At 42.9% G+C, this 20,321-nt stretch overlaps 1 protein-coding gene across 1 annotated transcript in view; it reads right to left on the minus strand.

Annotated features, from left to right (window-relative positions):
• Nucleotides 1–20,321, minus strand: part of LOC308375078 (neural cell adhesion molecule 2) — a gene marked incomplete at both ends in the record, with an annotated part of 203,364 nt that overhangs the window by 15,312 nt on the left and 167,731 nt on the right. The window contains 7 exons of the mRNA XM_080851123.1: nucleotides 2,126–2,247; nucleotides 3,624–3,743; nucleotides 7,004–7,177; nucleotides 13,063–13,159; nucleotides 13,966–14,153; nucleotides 17,659–17,809; nucleotides 20,130–20,275. Coding sequence (XP_080707249.1) covers nucleotides 2,126–2,247; nucleotides 3,624–3,743; nucleotides 7,004–7,177; nucleotides 13,063–13,159; nucleotides 13,966–14,153; nucleotides 17,659–17,809; nucleotides 20,130–20,275 — 998 coding nt within the window. The remainder of the gene's footprint in view (nucleotides 1–2,125; nucleotides 2,248–3,623; nucleotides 3,744–7,003; nucleotides 7,178–13,062; nucleotides 13,160–13,965; nucleotides 14,154–17,658; nucleotides 17,810–20,129; nucleotides 20,276–20,321) is intronic.

Genomic DNA, 20,321 nt, shown 5'->3' on the forward strand with positions numbered 1-20,321 from the left:
GAGACAAGAAAACAGACAGAGAGGTAGAAAGAGAGAGTGAGAGACAGAGAGGGAGAGAGACAGATAGAGCGCGAGAGTGAGAAGGAGAGGGAAAGAGACAGAGAAAGACAGAGAGAGAGAGGGGAAAGGCAGAGAGGAAGACACAGACAGAGAGTGAGAGAGAGAGAGAGAGGGGGAGAGAGACAGAGAACAAGCGATTAGCAGAATGAGTGAAAGGTGTGGAATTGACTGTGCGCGTGGAGGATGCTGCTCTCCCTGGCTGTTTGTCTGCCGAATGGCCTTCAGAGGCTCTGATTAGAGGCTCTGGCCACAACGCCGCTCCCCTCCAGCTTTCATCTGAAATGCCATTACGGCCCAGCACAGGTCTCCACAGACCTCACCGTGGCAGAGGTGCCAGGAAGAAATGACAGGTGGAATAAAATAACCGCTGAGAAGAAAGGGAAGAATTCCATTTCAATCTATTCCTCTCTCCCTCTTTTCTCTCTCTCTCTCTCTCTCTCTCTCTTTTCTCTCTCTCTCTCACTTTCTTAGTCTCTGTCTTACCCTTCTCTGACAGATGAACAATTTCCAAGCCAAACCAAGTTGGGTCAATGAAAGCTGATGTCCTAATGTCTATGTTTTGAGGTGCACATGTGCATTTCTCTCTCTCTCTGTATGTGTGTGTCTGTGTGAGATATTTGTGTGTGTGTGTGTGGTGTGTGGGAAGGGGGGGGGGGGGGGTTTGGGGAGGGTAGGGGTGGTTCATGTGTGTTGGATCCTTAATGAACATGTTGCTTGGAAGGAACACTGAACTTTGTATACAAATATTTTCCCTTTCAAAACTTTTCAAAGTAAGCATGCCGATTCATTCCTTTCAATTCTTTACTGTAATATACTTCAAAGCATTTCCTCACAAATAATACGCATGCACACACACAGAAACACACACACAGAAACACACACACACACACACACACACACAAACACAGCCATCTAAGTGGCTATGTGAAACCAGCTGTACTTGTGTGTCTGATATATTACCATATTCATATTCGGCATCGCAATGCAGGTCTGTCATCATTTCTGTCAGATGAGGAGGTGCACAGAGCTGCGCCATGGCAACGCCTGCATGTCACTCAAATCCCCGTAGACCGCTCAGATTATTCTCATATTACACTGCAACCATGGTAAGCTACTTACGGGAGCAAGGTTTATAAACGTGCTAAAGCTCCATAGATCTGTTTTACTTAAAGCCCACACAAAGCTCAGGGTTTACCTTTACATGTGCCAGAGGTGTCATATTATATCAGCGCATGCATAATAGCTAAACACTCGTCACAGCTGACGGGGGAGAGGGATTACTTGTCTGTTCATAATTAGTTTATGGAGTGCATGTGTGTGCAACTCTCTTTCTCTCTCTGTGCCTGTGTGGATGTAATCAGATTAGGAGAATGTCGATGTCTCTCTTTCTCTCTAATACTCATACATTCACACACACACACACACACACACACACACACACACACACACACACACACACACACACACACACACACACACACACACACACACACACACACACACACACACACACACACTCACACACACACACACACACACATACATACATACATACACACAAATGCCCATCATGGTGGCTAATTGGTGAGATTATTCACTAGGTCATTTTTTCCCCCAAGTGTTTGTGTGTGTTTATGTTTGTGTGTTTATCAATGTTTACTATTTGCACAACTGATGAAGGTCATTTTATGCCAAACCTCCCAGTTTTAAAACGACCCTCTGTATTATACTGGAACTCATCCTACACCAAAATCCCTTTAGTTATCATCCTGCAACTAGTCCCTGGATTTGAACATAGTCACTTTCAAAAGCGTCAATTCTATTGAGTCATTGAGTGTGACAGGTGGGGATAACACATTTGTGGTCCTCTGGTACGGGGAACTTAATCAGTTCTCCAAACAGAAAACAATAAACAATAAACAATAAACAGTGCCTAGACACAGCCTTTCCACTGGAGTGAAGCTTGGCAAGGAGTAAATACAAACAATCTATCCTGTTGAAGCAGTCAACACAAAAGACTGTAAACAGTCTCTGTAGCTTTCTGTGTGATCCCTTGCTGACTGACCGGTTTGTATTTGACGATGTACTCCACGATGGGCATTCCTCCGTCATCCTGTTTGATGAGCCCCAGCCGGTAGGCCTTCCCCACTTCCCTCTGGCCATGCACTGTGGGTGGGCTGGGCTCACCTACGTGCGCGGGTGGAGGGGAGATCACATAGCTGAATAAGCATTCTAATTAGCATCTGTAGAAAGACTGTGCAGGGAACTAAACTACATATTGTTTCATTCATGAGCGTACAGCGGCCACATTGGTGTAGGTTTTCACAAAGATGTCCTCACTGTCAAGGTCCTCCATGACAGTGCCAGTATGGAATTTCTTGCGCATATAATGAATCTATTCGAATAGATTATGCTTCACAGTTAAGAAAAGCCATCATATTCAAGAGAAGCCATCACTCTTTCTATTACTGTGCTGTGGCACCAATAATCAATACAGTGTAATACATTTGAACACATAGAATATATCATTAATAACAGCACGTTTATACTTTGTACTACCATACAAAAGGGTAAGCATTGGTGAAAGGATTAGGGTTTGGGTACTTATGAGTACATAGAGTCAATTTGCCGGATCACCCTGATAATTAGTGTGTTCGACTATGTGACATAATTACAAAGTGTAAATATAACTTAATTATAAAGTCATTATCAACGCCGATGCTACATCAAACCTATTTATATTCCTACTAATAGGGGGCAGTTTGCATTAGGTCAGTTGAGCACAGTTTGCATGGAAACCAAATAGAGTAAAAAGAGCCTGTATACTGGGTTAGAGTATGTGCATCTTTTCATTCCCACAAGGCACTAAAAGCAGCAAATGAGAAGAATTGATAATCGCTAACGAGATGCTAGCGGCTAAAAAATGTGAAACCTCTTGAAAAGTGCTTACTTTGACACTATGACAAACTAGTTAGTCAACAACTGTCCTAACACAGTCAAACATCAAGAAAGTGCAACACAAGACAAAGCAAGACGGCAAATAAGCTACTTACTAGGCAAATGGCAATGGTATGGAAGCGATTCTCCATTTTAAAAGTTTTTTTTTTTAAGCTGTTATTTTAAGGTCAAACTGCTTATCCTTAACCCTAACCCTGAAGTACAATTACTGCATAATTTTAAGTCTACAATGCACACACAATGATTGCATGGAATTCAATACACAATGTACCTGTCCTGCCTATAGTCTGTATTCCTGCTTTGTTGGGTCTGACCATGAGAAACTACATGGTTCCTTTCATAAGGTATGGGGATTATGTTGGACGGGAAAAGTGCCATTGAGTGAATATTTCGGATGTTTTTATTGAATCGACTACATAGAATGGATAGACCTTGAGCAAAACTGAACAGTCCACTTCTACGTTTCCTTTAATAAAGGGAGCATTCAAGTGATTCAGTTCCTAAGAAACACCTAGTTCTAAGGATGAGGTTGGCAGAGCTTGTGACACTGGATGATAGCACACAATAGAATGCTAATCAGGGGAACTGAAAGATGGGACACTCACGGATAGGAAGGGTCTGGAAGGTCTCTGTGTGGCTGTACTCCCCCTGCCCCTTGCCATTCACTGCTGCCACGCGGACCACATAGGTGGTGTTAGGCTCCAGGCTACTAAGCATCACGGTGCCTGAGAAAGAGAGAGAGGGGGGGGGGGGGGGGTTAGAGGTAGAAAAATAAATGAATGGTTTCTCAGCCACCTAAGTGATCACATTCGCACACACACAAACACACACACACACATACAGACACACGCACACTCAACTCTAAAATCTTTGTGTAGGCCACAGATTTTTTTTTTTTTTTACTTTTTGTATCAGTGTGTGTGTAAACTCTTCTCCACCCTGATGCTGGTGAGTGCAAACAAAAAAAAAAGCCAAAAAAAGATGTTAAAAATGAACAACAAACACCTTGACAAAATTACAGAACCAAAACTTGTTTTGAACAATTTAGATAATTGCTCATCTACAGTACAAACAAGAGGGCACTGTGTTAAAAACACAGGACTCAGTGTCATGTATGTTTCTCTGTTTGTTTGTTTGTTTGTTTGTTTGTTTGTTTGCTGTTGAAAACTCAATTGCTGCAGAATGTACCGAGCACTTAGGTGAGTCCCTCCATGTCAAACAACATTTCAGTCAATTACAGCAACAATAGATAATGTTTAATTTTGAGAGACCCATATTTCTGCTGTTTTCTTTATTGTGCCCAAGAGAATAGTCTGCTGCCATGAATTCTTCCTCCTTTTATAAAGCAATGAAGTAATGCCTTTTCCAGCTGCCCTTATCACCTCCACAGGCAGCCCTCTCTGTCCCACAAGGGTAAACTGTCACGGGCTTGCGCTCTGTTTAGGGCTTATATAGCGAACTATAACTGTAACCGCCAATACATTTCTGAGCCTAGTGACATAGCAAGTTGCTCTGCCATGTGGGTCTGCAGGTTCCGTCTCCCTTGAGTGGAGAGGAGATGGAGGAGGCCCCCCTAGCCTGCTCAAGTCGTCCCCGGCATCCCGGACCTGAGCAAACCGGTCCACCTCTGGTGTCACATGGGCTCGTCTGGAAACAACGCAGGTCTCGGACAATCTCAGGCATGCGGAGGATACAGAACACTGGGTTAGTTCTCCTCTCATATCCCCTCACACCATGCTGGGTCAGGTGCCCTGCCTTGAGGCATCGGACTGCGTTGAATGGGCCATTAGAGCTGGTAAGATACTCTGCTACTGTCCCACACACCCCGCACAAGCTTCTCCAGCTGCTTATACAACCCCGCCATGGGTGTCATCTCCCAGAGCTGCATGACTGCACAGACTGGTTGATTACCCTAAAGACCATCACATCAGCGATGAGCCCCCTGCTTCACTCCCACCACGTACGGGTGGACGGTTCTAGACGCTGTGAGAGGTATAAGAGTTGGACATTAGTGGAAGACAAAACAGCGGTACTGTCTGGTTCTTTGTCTCCAGGTGGTGCTCAGGTGGTGGAGCTTGTGGCGATTATTAATGCTATTAAATGGGGATTAGTTCAAGCAAGGGCCAGCTATAATTTTCACCAGTTTTCTGTCAGGCAGTCACTTTTTGGTCCTTTGTTTGAGGTAGCTCCCTGCCGGGCTGTAGGCTGAAATAACCTTCAAACCCGTGACCTTGTCTCCCTGGTCCTTTTTTACAAGTGCTGGTGTTTGCATCAGAATCCATCAATTTACTTTAATGTCTACTGTCAAAATACGCTAAAACAAATCATGACGACATGGCCAGTGAACAAAAGTGTGTTGCGTCAGTTTGTTATTGTTGCAGCAAATCAGTTCTGACAGCCTACCAGGCTCTGGATAATGTTTTTGGATGGCACACTCAAAAACATTTACTTGGTACGAGTCAGATAAACTGAATCAACGGAAATGAAAAACATAAATAAAATTCAAAAAGAGAAAGAAAAATGAAAGATAAACAAGGCGCAAAACAACCCAAATTTAATGCAAATAAATTATGTCTCCCAATCATTTCTTAATGGTGATCTCTTTCATTTAGCCCTTCTCCCTCTGTGTGTGTGTATGAGCGAGAGAGAGAGCAAGAGCATGCGAGAGAGAGAGAGAGAGAGAGAGAGAGAGAGAGAGAGAGAGAGAGAGAGTGTGTGTTTGTGTTATACTAGTAAACAAACAAATCAACAAATACATAATTGTTTGTGTTTTCTATCAAATCCTCTGAGGGACAGACATTCAGAGTTTGGGCTGAAGTCACTTGAAGGCCAATGCTATTTTCTGGCCTTTGTTATTCATATGTGTGCAGTGAGTGTAGTGGGGAGAAGGGCCACACTCATGTTTAACTCAAAACAGGCAGCATTTCTATGCTGAGCTCTATGTTGAACTAACCTGCAATAGCAGTGAGCATAGCAAAATGACTGTGCACACACACACGCACGCACCCACACACAACGCACCACACACACACACACACACACACACACACACACACACACACACACACACACACACACACACACACACACACACACACACACACACACACACACACATAGTCACGCATATATACACCCACCCACACACAAAGAAACTCCTGTAAAAAAACAGTATTTGCTCTCTCATTACAGACCAAATGTGCTTCACAGCTGAAGGAGCACACTTCACAATCCTCCCCAAAAAAGTCTGAAATGATTCTATTAAATGCCTCAGCTTCGCCATAAAAGTATTCATTTCCCGTAACACACTGGAATGGCTTTTTGCTCGACAAACTTTTACTCGATTCAATTTAAGCTATGCTTTTGTCCAATGTTCAGTTGCTTTTTTTCCACCATTGAAATGGCATTCTGTTAAAGCTGATGGCGGTTAACAGTCTTTTCTTCTTTCTTTAAGAAAACCAGACTGCATTTGAAGACACATTACATTTAAGAGGTGTTAAAGCAGAGGTATTTCCATGAAGGTTTAATGGTCAATTATCTCTCTCTCTCTCTCCCTTCATCTGTATTCCTCTCCTACCATTGTTTTTTGTCTTATACTCTCTTGTTCTTATGTCCTCTCTAGGCGTTGTTCAAAAATGTGGTTCTTGTGGTTAACCGCATACACACATGAATATGCACATAAGCGTGACAGTGGACATACACTTCAATAACTGGCCTGCTACAGAGAAACCTATTGATGCTCATGTCCTGTGCGGGCATGTACGTATTTCAATTTCAGAACATGAGAAAAGTGCTTAAGAGAACCATATCAATGATGAAACCATGCCTGAAGCTGAGCATGAATGTTAAATCGAGTAAAAGTTTGTCGAGCAAAAAGCCATTCCAGTGTGTTACGGGAAATTAATACTTTTATGGCGAAGCTGAGACATTTAATAGAATCATTTCAGACTTTTTTTGGGATGAAGGCTGATTGCATAGCACTCACTCTGGACTCCATGTGACTTCGCCGACCTCCACTGCTGATTGGATGACTCTTTGTAATTGACCAGATAGTGGCCAATGGGAACGCCACCGTGAGAGTCGGGCGTCATGAACGCCACCGTGGCGATCCGCTGGGCTACGGCGGTGAGGCGGACAGAGTAGGGGTTGGAGGGGACATCTACGGCAAAGAAGAAAAAGAAAAAGAAAAGTATGGTGGTCATTTGGGGTCAGTTTCCTGAATTAAAATCAGACTGACAAAAGGCCACTGGACCCCACTGAAAAGGTTATGGGAGAGCAATGGAGAAGGGCTACATGGTAACGCAATGAAGTAGTTACTGTATTATACATGTTTGCATAGAATTATATAAAGACACATTGCAATCTCCTATGCACATGCATTTACATGCATTTACACACACGCACACGCACACGCACACACACACACACACACACAGTGCCGCTGTTAGCTATTTTGGGGCCCTAAGCATAACTCCCCCCCCCCGAAAAAAAGAATTGTTTTTTGCCAGTTTAACATTTTATTAAAATGCAAAAGTTAAATTTGTAATTTGCTACTTTGTAAACACAGTACACAGAACAGCCAAAACATACATACTGATGGGATTTTAAATGGACCTCTTCGTACCATTTCAACGCGATGCGCATCTAAAACATGTGGCGGCCAAAGAGCAGGATCAGTTGGAGGGGGCACACAGGTCTCTACATTGTCACCTACTGATGGACTCTCAATGACACTTGTGCTTTCAGAGGTGGTGGTTCTCTGCGGATCTGTTCTTAAACTGCTGGTTGAGGGTTGTTCATCATCTTGGCTTGGTGTGGTGGTGTCTACAGACCTGCAAGACGGTTGCTCCTCCTCTGCATCTTCTTGGTCACGTGCTCCCACTTGCACATATTTCAGCATAGACCCTGCAATAATTTAGAAATACAACGAAAAAGGATCAGTATAGAAAGAGACAAAAATATTCAAACAAAGAATCTTAAGAATTATAAGAATTAAGAATTATAAACATTTAAAACTAAGGTGCTCTCCCCCTTTTTTGATCAACTATTTGATAAATGTAATCTAATATAATAGCATAATAGAATGTAAAGTAAAGTAACATTTAGCTGGCGTCAGTTCAAGTCAATTCAAGTCTTTTATTGTCAGATGCACAGAACAACAGAGTCAGACTGGGCACTGAAATTCTTAGGACAGGACACCGTACCACACTACCATAACATTAGTAAGGGATAATGTATTGTTATACGCTTATTATACGGGTACTTGCCAAAAACGATAGAAGACATTCCTCGAGTCCAACATATCTCTTTTTAATGATTTAGGTGCCGTTTCATGTGTCCCGTTTAGAAATAAATAGTTCTTCAAGCAAATAGAACTTTGAAGTTTCAGGTGTTGCATAGCAACCCATTACTTGCTGACTTCAAATTACTCTCTACTGTTGCGTTAAAATGACTGGACTTCTGGCGGAATGATATGAAAGATGTGAATTAGAATTCTAAACCTGATTGTTCAAATGCTTGATTGTGATTGGCTAAAAGCCGTTGTAAAATCCAGCATTACCTTACAATTTGACCTGATTACATTCCATATTACTGCGCAGCGAATGGCAAGGCATTCATATAGCGCATTTCATACCCAGTGTTCCATCTGGCTGTTGCGTTGCTTCAAGGGTTGCGTGGCAACGATTTATTTAGGAACTATAATTTTTAGTAGCGGAAGAATGACGGTTTATCATTAAACTATTGTTTCTTAAATTGAATTGTCTTTATTTATGAAACCATATCAAATATGTGTAGTAACAGGTTTAGAAAAGCAATAAGCCCCGCGAGTCCGTGCTTTGCGCTGATTTTAGAACAGGTAAGGGGGTTTAACGGCACTCCGCTTCGCGTCGTGCCTAACAACTCCCTTACCTGTTCTAAAATCAGCGCAAAGCACGGACTCTTGGGGCTTATTGCTTAATTCTAAACCTGATTGTTCAAATCCTTGATCGTGATTGGCTAAAAGCCGTTGTAAAATCCAGCATTACCTTACAATTTGACCTGATTACATTCCATATTACTGCGCAGCGAATGGCAAGGCATTCATATAGCGCATTTCATACCCAGTGTTCCATCTGGCTGTTGCGTTGCTTCAAGGGTTGCGTGGCAACGATTTATTTAGGAACTATAATTTTTAGTGGCGGAAGAATGACGGTTTATCATTAAACTATTGTTTCATAAATTGAATTGTATTTATTTATGAAACCATATCAAATATGTGTAGTAACAGGTTTAGAAAAGCAATAAGCCCCGCGAGTCCGTGCTTTGCGCTGATTTTAGAACAGGTAAGGGAGTTGTTAGGCACGACGCGAAGCAAAACCCGTTGCCAATGACAGCGGTGATTATCTTTCGCAGAGGTCTGTTAGCAGGAATTAATGTATGGGTATGACGTAGGGATGGCCCATTCAAATCAACGGTACTTTTTGGAACATTCTGAAGAGCCGTATAATAACAAGGCATAACATATAAGTACTCCACGTGATATAACATAACATAACTTAACAATAAGAACTTAACAAACGATATACCTATGAAAGACAAATAATAGTAGACCTACTAGATAAACATATTGGACAATTTGCAATATAGATCCTAAACATAAATACACGCACTAAACAGATACACATACGTACCTACATGTCTTTCACTATCTGCTAGAGCTATACTGAACATAGGCTAGTTAGGCCTACTGGTAAAATGCATAATGTTTAACAGTAAAATCTCAATTTAGCTTGCACCTAGGGTTGCCAACTTCCTAAACCCCAAATGAGGGACACTTTCTTCCAGGTGCGCACACGCGCCAACAGCTGACCAACAATAATGGAAATTGCAAGGTTTCATTAGCCATACCATAAACCTATTAAATTCAGTGTTATTTTGGCAAAACAACTACTGTACTTGCTTGGATGTATTGTTCATAATAATAGTCAAGACAATCGTTACAAGTTTCTCTCAAATTTCATGTTGTTTTCGTTGAAATAGCATTAGACCTGTTTAGCCTTTAGACTCCTGGTTGCAATGGTTATCTAGGTGCTATGCTAGCTAGCTAGCTAGCTAAGGGAACTTTTAATACCCTTAACGATCTAAATGTAAGATTTCCGTTTGCATGAAATTAAAGATAGTTATCTAGCTAATGTTATAGTCTCTCCTCGATTTAATTTCTACAATTATAATGGTTGCTTGAGAAAACTTCGTATGAACGAGATCATGTTCATGAATTCATATTCACATATATTAACACCAGTTCATCATGTGTAAAGAATTCTGATACGAAATATGAAAACAACAATGTGCAAGCTTCCAATTTAATCGTGATTTAAGATACTTAGATCGCTCAAAGTTTCACCTTTTCGTGTTGGCGTTGCAAATGCTTGTTGTGGAGAGGAGTGCAGTCGAGAGCCGCTTGTCTCCAGTGCACAGACAGTAAACTGTCATATTTTTCTCTTTTCACGGATACAAATAAAAAAGGCTGTGATTGGAATTCGGGACTGCAGCTGTCCCTGACGCTGACGGGACAAATCAAAATCATAATTCGGGATGTCCCGGACAATTCGGGACAGTTGGCAACCCTTCTTGCACCTAAGTTATAACATATTTGAGTGTGCTAACATTAGCAATAACGTCAGCTAGTTCGAGGTGTGCATAGGCTAACCATTCAATTAGCAGCACATTTCCTGTATTTTACAATGATGAAACATGGACTTACCTGATTGTGATGCCAAGGATTCATCTCGCTGTTTCTTCTTCTTCCTTTTTTCTGCCCCTGACTCATGCTGTCTTTTCGAGGCCATTCCGAAAAGTTATTTAGAGTCCTGTCAAGTTCGCTGTCAGGTTCGCCTGGCCACTTTAGACAGGGCAACCACCGCGAGCTTGGGATGTTGCATGTGTATTTGTTGGGGGGGGGGGGGGGGGGGGGACCATCGTAACTTTTTTTTTAGCAATTAAATATATCTCTTGTTCTGCCTGTTTTGTGATATGCATGGCTAAAAGGTGCCTTATATTACTATACTGAAATAATATCGGCATTATTATTATTATTATAACTATGATGATTTTTCTTTTTAAAGTTGCCTATTTTGGTGGCCCCCCTCAGGACTTGGGCCCTACGCGCAGCGCGTAGTGCGCGTTATGGGAGCGGCGGCACTGCACACACACACACACACACACACACGCACGCATGCTTGCACATAAACACACACACAGAGACACAGCTTTGACATCTGTGTAGCACGAAAGCCATATGTCCATGTGGATTTTTACTTATTAAGATCAAAGATCTCAGCACATTTCATTTCAAATGCCACTTTGGCTCAACTTCCATATATCAGCCGTATCAAGCACAATCGCAATTCCTCCTCGGAATAATTCAGTGTTGCACGAATTATAGAGGTCTGCTGATTAAATGTTACCGTTCCCACTTGGCTATTATGGTTAAAGCAGGATCCTGTTGCTTTTAGTTTCATCAGAGTGTGTGTGCCTGCTGGCCACTCAGATCAGTGTCTCTCTCCATGGAACAGCTCTGCACAGCCAGTCCCTGTAACCTCTAACATCTAAGGAGAAAAATCTCTCCATCTCATCGTCACTCACCCAGCCTCCTTTCATTTCTTTTTCTTCTCAAGAAAAATGGGAGCAGAATAGCAGATGTCTGTTTTTTTTGAGAGAGAGAGAGAGACACACTGTGACAGCTGATGGCTGAAGATTTTCTTGTCATTCCCATCTGCTCCCTAATCTCTCTCTTTCTGTCTTTCTCTCTCTCTGTCTTTCTTTCTCTCTTCTTCTTCTCTGCGTCAGGACATTTTGAGCTTCTCTCTTGCTGCTGGTTTCTAATTCTTTCTCTCTGTCTCTGTAGAGGCAGACACCAGAAAAAAGGAGCATACATTATTTGAATCTATCCTCATGATTTTATAGATCTACAGAAGACGTGTCTGTTGAGGGGTCAGACAAACCACTTTCACGCCTGGCTCATCACTTTACCTGTGTTGATTTACAAGCTGCCGTTAATCAGTAGCTAATCCTTCCCTGGTATGGGCAACACTTACATTCATCAATGACACAAATGGCACACACACACACCACACACACAGACACAAACAGACAAACACACACACACAAACACACAGAGACACACACACACACACACACACACACACACACACACACACACACACACACACACACACACACACACACACACACACACACACACACACACACACACACACACACACACACACACACAGACACACACACACATATGACCATATGTCTGTCCAGAGCTAGTTAAGAGATTCATTTTTAAAGGGCATAGATGCAAATCTTCATCATGGCGGAAACATTGTTGAGTGAATGGCCTGGATTGGATAAAACTAATCTGGAGTGGATAAGACTGGTTTGGAGTGGATACAACTGGCCTGGAGTGGATAAGAGAGGACAAGTGTGATTTTAAAGAGTCTAACATGACCTATAGTGAGAAAATACATACGAAATGTTCACTCCATCTAACAGTGCAAAGGTCTGTAGAATCATGACAGGATTAGAATTCTGATTTTATAACATTTTAAAGCATTTACAGATACACAGTATACATGCATGTATAATATTCCCCTCAACATCAGAAATTTGCATACAAATATAAATGTTAAATAACCCCGTCCTCAATGCACAAAAGAGAGATCTCATCTTCAGATGAGTACCAATTCATGATCTCACAATATCCTCTTATTGATCTCATAATAGATTACCACTTTATTGATCTCTAAGATCTCACGGCAAACGAGTCTGCTCTGAGGCAAAGCCAAAATGGTTTGGGTCCAGCAGTTCTGAGAGGGCAGAGAGTGATATGCCGGTGTGGAGATGAGAGGGGGAGGTAGCCTGAGGCCAAGCCCATGAGGTGAGCTGAGGATATGTGGGGTGGGGTGAGGACAGCGTTGAGCTGACCTGAACACGGTCACAAGAGGAGACCTGAGGACAGTGTTCAACTGCTCTGAGCACGTCCCAAAAACCCACCTGCCTGAGCCAAGATAAACTCCTGGTAGCGAGCGCCAATGTTGTTTCGTGCCGTGCAGTTGTAGCGTCCAAAATCCCTTTCTGACATCGGGGTGACCTGGGGGAGTGGGGAGAGACAGAGAGAGAGAGAGAGAGAGAGGGGGAGAGAAAGAGAGAGAGAGAGAGAGAGGGAGAGAGAGAGAGGGAGAGAGAGAGAGAGAGAGAGAGAGAGGGAGAAGGAGAGAGAGAGAGAGAATGTTGAAATGCATTTTCATGTGCATGCTTTTATTTTTAACTCCCTCTGAAGCTACTTCCCATGGCCATACCTGTCAAGTCTCACGTTTTATCCGTGACTCACAGATTTTCAACACTTCTCATGTCTCACGTACGTGACACAGAATCTCATGGATCTCACTAAATCTCACAGATTTTCACTCCCAATAGCATAGAATAATAAATACAAGTCCATTAGGCTGCTATGCAGTGCGCTTGAGAGATTGCCATGTTCGCACTGTGTGGCTCACTACGTCTGTGTAGCGGTTTTAGGATACTAATCAATGATGTTTTAAAATCCAGCATCACTGAAGAACTTCTTATCTCTCGGCGAACCAGACCTGTTTAGGAAACATAACAGCATTTTTGCACATGTTGTCTTCCGTGTGTGTGTGTGTGGGAGAGGGCGGATTTTAGACATGTTAACAAGCCAGGTATGCCTATCAGCTCTACTCTGCAATAGCTGTAGGATACCATGATAACATCTGTGCCTGCTCTAGGGGGTTTCAGGCTGTGGGCTCTGTAAAGCTCTTCGAGACGATGTCTATATTTAGTTGCGCAATATGAATCAATACAATTTAACTGTATTTGCAGTAAGCGGTATTTTAATGATAGCTGTGTTATGACCGGCGGGCTGGGTTGACCTCTGACCTCGAGCTGCGAGCGACCCGGGCCGCTGTGCACGCGTGTGTTGGCGGTGGCCTCGCTGGAGATGGTGTAACGTTCGCGCCTCCACAGGATGGTGGCCGGAGGGTTGGACATCACCTCACAGCTGATGTTCACGGGGTTGCCCTCCCACGAGTAGAAGATGGTGTGGTTGTTCTGGAATTTCGGGGCGTCTGTTGGTGGACAGTGAAAGACTTAGAAGTAGGTCTCAGCACAAACTGGTGTTGTTGGTATTGCCTTCAGTCCTTTACTTAGGGATTGAGTGTTATATTATCATTGAATCAGGCATTGCGGGCTCAGTTAATGAATGAATGTGTTAATGTCTTTAAACACATATATACAGTATGTAGTGTATTACATATTTATAGTGCTTTCAAATGAAACAGTAATTTATGGATATGGTAATGGTTAAGCTATTTCGCAGATTCTTTTGTCAAAAACAATCAATTAATACTACTATAATAATATTAATAATGGCAAAAATCAAAACTATTATTTTAAAGTATGCTTTTAGCAAAGTTACTAATTAGACATAATTAATAAATTAATAAATATACACAAAAATACCTTAGATATATACATTCCTTGGTTTTCAGAACACACTTTGACTGCTTTATCATATTCACTTTACTATTTTGTTTTGGTTTCTTTTTCATTATGGGCAGCATATGACAAGTGAACGTCAAAGATTGTGCCAAACAGAAAAACAACATGTACTCTCAGTTAAGTCAAGAACATATTGGGACTGTTTCCCAAACTCACCTGGTGTCCTCGCAACACCTTATCTGATTCAATCTGCTTCCTGTTCCAGCTAAATCCTGTCCAAATTCAGTTCTCATTATTTAGCTGCTCTCACACGCAGTTCTCGAAGGCCCCTTTCAGAGCTGCCAAATCAGGCCTGGGCTCTTTCCCAGACAAGCTAAACAAACCCGCCATCATCTATCCACAGCAGGACTTCGCCGTTAATGAGAAACTCTATTTCATTTTGAAGGCCCCCCCATAATTGGCTAAAAGTAAAAGCAGAGAGAAGCTTCAGCTTGCCCAACTCTGAGAGAACACTAAGGTCCCCACACACACACAAAGCAGAGAGAAGCTTCAGCTTGCCCAACTCTGAGAGAACACTAAGGTCCCCACACACACATAAAGTTGAAGTGCTTGTAGACCTACAAAATCACATCAATCTGAAGGATGATATTTGATGAAATGTACCTGTGCCTTCTGTGCACATTGCTATTTTGTTTTGGGTCTTTTTTAACGCATCTGTTGCCAATGTAGAACAAAAAACATTAGTGCATGTGCAAGAGCTGAGACAGAGAGACAAAGTGTGCAAAGTGAGAAGTGATATCGGAGAACTACTTACTAGCTTTAGTCGCATGATTCTTTTTTGTCAACTACCTTTAAGGGATTAGTGTGCTGTAAACGTGTGGTTATGGATAGAGTAGCTTCCTTATGTAACTGGCAAGGTCACAAAATGATGTCTGTCAGACACCAAATTAATGACAATAATGTTTTAGGAAAGTACAGTTTCTGTGATGGCCTGTAAACATACGGCATACAATACAAATGGCATAATTTGCCTAGCAAGCAGGGTTTAGACAAACCTAATGACCTATTAACCAAGTTGGAAAATACACTCTTTCAGGGCAATTAGCATTTATTTAATTACCAGATGAAACAACATTTAAGAGACGCACTGTTTTAGAGCCTTTGGGCTCTCACAGGGATGAATAAAGAAGCTTTACATAACGTTCCTTTATGTGGGAAAATGTTTGTGGAACCAGAGAGTAAAATGAACCAGGAGAAAAGACAGAGAGTGAACCAGGGATACAGACATAGAGGGAGAGGGAGAGAAAGAGAGAAAGATAGAGAGAGAGAGAGAGAGAGAGAGAGAGAGAGAAATGAAAAAGTAGAAGAAGAAAAAGGTCAATGCCATTCTCTGAGAGTGAATAAAGGAGTTCATTAGTGCCCCAGCATCAGTTGGCTGACCCCACTGTACTTAGTCAGAGTGCCCTTTCTCCCTGTCCTCTCTGATCCCTCCCTCTCTTCATCCCACCCTTTCTCCATCTTCCTCTGTTTCCCTTTAGCTGTCATATGGCATTGATCTGGATGAGATGGGATGGCCAGGTTGAAGACAGTGCAGTCAATGGAGGGCTCTGGGTATGATGTCACAATGACACTATAAGGGGCACCTCTCCCCATCAACCACCGCACTTCATCAGACAGTCACCAAAGCCAATAAGAGAGGCTGAATAACAGATGTTGTGATGCCTTCCACAGCATTTTCAAATGCAGCTGTCAGGTGTCAGCAGGTGTATTCACAAGGTCTGCAAAAACCATCAATAATGGCTGCTATTGTTATTAAAAATAGATCCATGAGAAATTATTGACCTCTTCTTTCCACTCGCATCCATTCTCTCCCACTTTCGCCAAAGATGATGTTGAACTCCACCTACTCAGGTCAAGACTTAAACGTTAGCTGCACCACCACGCCTTCACCCGTTCAATTTAACAGCCAATTACAACCAATTAAGCTCACGACTTCTTGACACCTGTCTGTGGAACCTGCGATTAAATCGATTCATTTTCTTTGTCTCAAGGACCCTAACAGTGGCTCCCCTGTATAAAGGACCTGAAATGGAACTACGGTGTCAGAGGTTGAAAAGGAGGGGCGGGGGCATAAATCAGCGTCAACCATCCATCAAATTGCAGCTCTAATGACCTACTGGTCCACTCACTCATCCTAACACTATAAGGATTTGACCATCTTTACTGTGGACTTCTGGAGGACTATGCAACCCACACAGGCCAATTTATTAATACTGCAGCTCCAATGCTGGAAGTAACATGTTCTTTTATTCTGTTAGTTCAAACGTGTTGAATTTAAAACAATTTTACAAGCCAATTACAAATAGCAGCGGCATGCAAATGTCTGTCTGCTGTTCGTTACATCTCCACAGAGGTCTATAACAGGGGTACCCACTTAGGGTCGCGACGTGGAGCCGATATTGTGCTGGCTGTGATATTGCCTGATGTCGGCAGGAGTGGGTGGTTTAAGCGTCAGACCGGAGCGCTTGTTCCTCCACGCCTCTAAATGCTTGGCAGCAGGAAGGGCAGAGGGGGGGCAAAGGAGATTTCACATCTGAATGTGAAGCCCCACGCCAGGAAATAAATGAAGGCAATCATGAGAGACGATATCCCTCTTCTTTTTCATTACCCTTCCAGCAGGACGTAATGTAGGCTTTTTTGTTTGATGTATAACCTTGTTAAAGGGCAGGTCTGCTTGTGTGTGTGTGTGTGTGTGTGTGTGTGAACAACTTTGTAAGTGGAATAGTGTGGAAGCCAGAAAAATGGGAACAGAGACGGAGACAAGAATGATCATCCCTTGTTGTGTTCTGTCAACTATTTCTTTGTGTTGTTCTCGTACATGTTTGTAGATATTTGTCTCATTGTGTTTTTATGTTTAAAAATAAATTAAATATATACTGTACGCATATAAAAAAAAGAATGATCATAGAGGATTTGCTACAATAACCAAATACATTGTTTTCAGTCCTCTTCACCAAGATGATAAAGGAACACTGGAATATTTAACGTTGGATCTGTGTGTGATTGTATATGCTTGTGTGTGTGTGTGTGTGTGTGTGTGTGTGTGTGTGTGTGGGATCCTATTTCACTCACACTCAATGTCCAGATACATGCTTTTCTGGTGATCTCCAATGCGACTGTGTGCCTCGCAGTCAAAGCGGCCCAAGTCTGTCAGACGTACTCCGTTGATGGTGAGCATGGACTTCCCATGGCGACCCCGAGCCTCTACACGGCCGTCTGCACTCTACACACACAAACAGAGAGAGAGAGAGAGACAGAGAGAGAGAGAGAGAGAGAGAGAGAGAGTTACACACATGCACGCACACACACAGGCACACACACACCCATAAACAGGACAAGGTTACATATTAGCATTGACTACTTGAGATACTATCATCAAGTGATATCACCATCATCCATCCTGTGATCACATCATATGTGTGAGTATGACAGGAAAAGGATTTTATAACTTAGTATAGTTGTGTTGGAAGAGAAAGAAGGCTGACATGCATACTGTATGTTTTATGACCCATGAGCGTGTGCAATGTGAAATTTATATGACATATCCCTACAGACAGTTTTTTTTATGAAGATGCATACTCACACACACACACACACACACACACACACACACACACACACACACACACACACACACACACACACACACACACACACACACACACACACACACACACACACACACACACACACACACACACACACACACACACACACACACACACACACACACACACACCCACACAGGGATTGAACCAGCGCTGCCAGGAAGGCCCTTTTCCAAATGATTGCATCTAATAAACACAGCTTACAAAAGGTTGGTCCACAATCATATTTTCTGTTTTATAGTGCCAAATAAACTTACTTTTACAACCAACAATACAGCCCTCTGTGCCACACACAATAAAGCAAAGATAATTAATCTCTCTCACGCTCTCTCGTTCTCTTTCTCTCTCTCTTTCTCATTCTCAAGTGCTTTAAGCAGGGTGCATGAGATAAACAGCACTGAGCAAAATATAGCAGAATACATCAAAACAGAAGTAGATAGTTATGCTGTGAGTGTATTGATTGATTGATTGATTGACTAATTTAGTGAGCGAGTGGTCAGTTTCGTAACTGACTGATGATTGGCTGAGTGAGCGAGTGAGTGCTACAGAAGCTACCCACGCTATCTTCCCCAAAATGGAAGGCGGCTGGCATAATGAACAACATGGTGGACATGAGCAGCCTGATTTCCTTTTCTTTTCAGACATCATCCCTCTTCTGTAGAGACCATCCCAGTGTCTTTCCAGTTTGAGATGTCTGTGAGATAGCTGAAGGGGAACAGCGTCATTCCTCCAACCATGACAGAGCTGGCACTGGCTGAATGCTCTCATCAGTAGCTGCAGACTTTACCCCTACTTAACACAACCAATAGTCTAATTACTTTGTAAATCGAGGGAAACCAAGATAGAGTTGGAGTTTAGCCAGGAGTGTGCTAATTTCTTGAGACGCAGTGTTGTTCTGACGAAACCTGCCGCAATCAGGAAACATTTTCAGACTGACTGCCTTTCCTCTAAAACCCTAGTCGCGACAGTTATCGACATCCTCGTACTAGCATTGTTTTCCAGAATGAAGTTGCAGTTGTGCTGGAATATATCTGCAGCCAGTACGTAAGTGCTCAGGGTCTCCGCTTAGTCATGCACTGAAACACATACATGTGTAAGTCTGCCCGCAGCACAGCAGGTGTACCTTATGGAACAGATTTGTATTACTAAGTGATACCTGAGGCTAACCTTGGACACAGAGCTGCCCCCCCCCCCGCCCCCCAAAAAAAACCCTCCCCCACTGCAGTATCTTGTGGCTTCCCCCAGCATGGGCAGAGTGAGTGATGCAGTGTGTTTGCAGCCTGCAGCGAGAGAGGTGCGGTGGTGGTGGAGGTGGTGGCGGTGGTGGTGGTGGAGGTGGTGGTGGTGGTGGTGGGGCATGAACTCCAGCAATCACTCATGAGTCTGAGAGCTCACAGGGGCACAGGAGGCTGAGTCAGCTCTCTGTTCTCATCAGCTCAGGCTTCAAAGCCCCCAGCTACACAACAACAGCAGACATAGTTTGTAATTGCTGGATGCTGCTTAAACACTCTAACATTTCCCTTTTTAGCGCTAGCTTATTACTTAGCAGAGACAGAGCAATTTGCCACACGGAAAAATATGAGGGTATTTTGAGGCATTTTATACAGAGAGATGACAAATTATGGCATTATGGTGACCTACTACCCTGCAGAATTACACCCTATAATTGCTGTGTTTGTATATGTATGAGTTCTTATTGTGTGGGATTTCCTCATTTATCACCCTGGTTACAACCTTGGCTGTAAGTGTGTGTGTGTGTGTGTGTGTGTGTGTGTGTGTGTGTGTGTGTGTGTGTGTGTGTGTGTGTGTGTGTGTGTGTGTGTGTGTGTGTGTAGGTGTGTGTTGGTGTGTGTGTGTGTGTGTGTGTGTGTGTGTGTGTCTGTATGTGTGTCTACCTATTCACAGTGTGCTTCTGTATTTTTTCCACCCGTGTACCTTGTCTCCATCTGAGAAGCTCTGTCCATCACTGCCTCGTCTCCAGGAGACCTCCGGTAGCGGCTCCCCCTCCGCCGAGCAGGAGATGAGCGCGGCACTGCCCTCCACTGCTGTCACATTACGCAGCTGGGTGATGTGAGGCTGGACTAGAGAGATAGAGAGAGAGAGAGAGAGTGAGAGAGAGAGGGATAG

This window comes from Sprattus sprattus (genome assembly GCF_963457725.1).
Source record: "Sprattus sprattus genome assembly, chromosome: 14".
Lineage (NCBI taxonomy): Eukaryota > Metazoa > Chordata > Actinopteri > Clupeiformes > Clupeidae > Sprattus > Sprattus sprattus.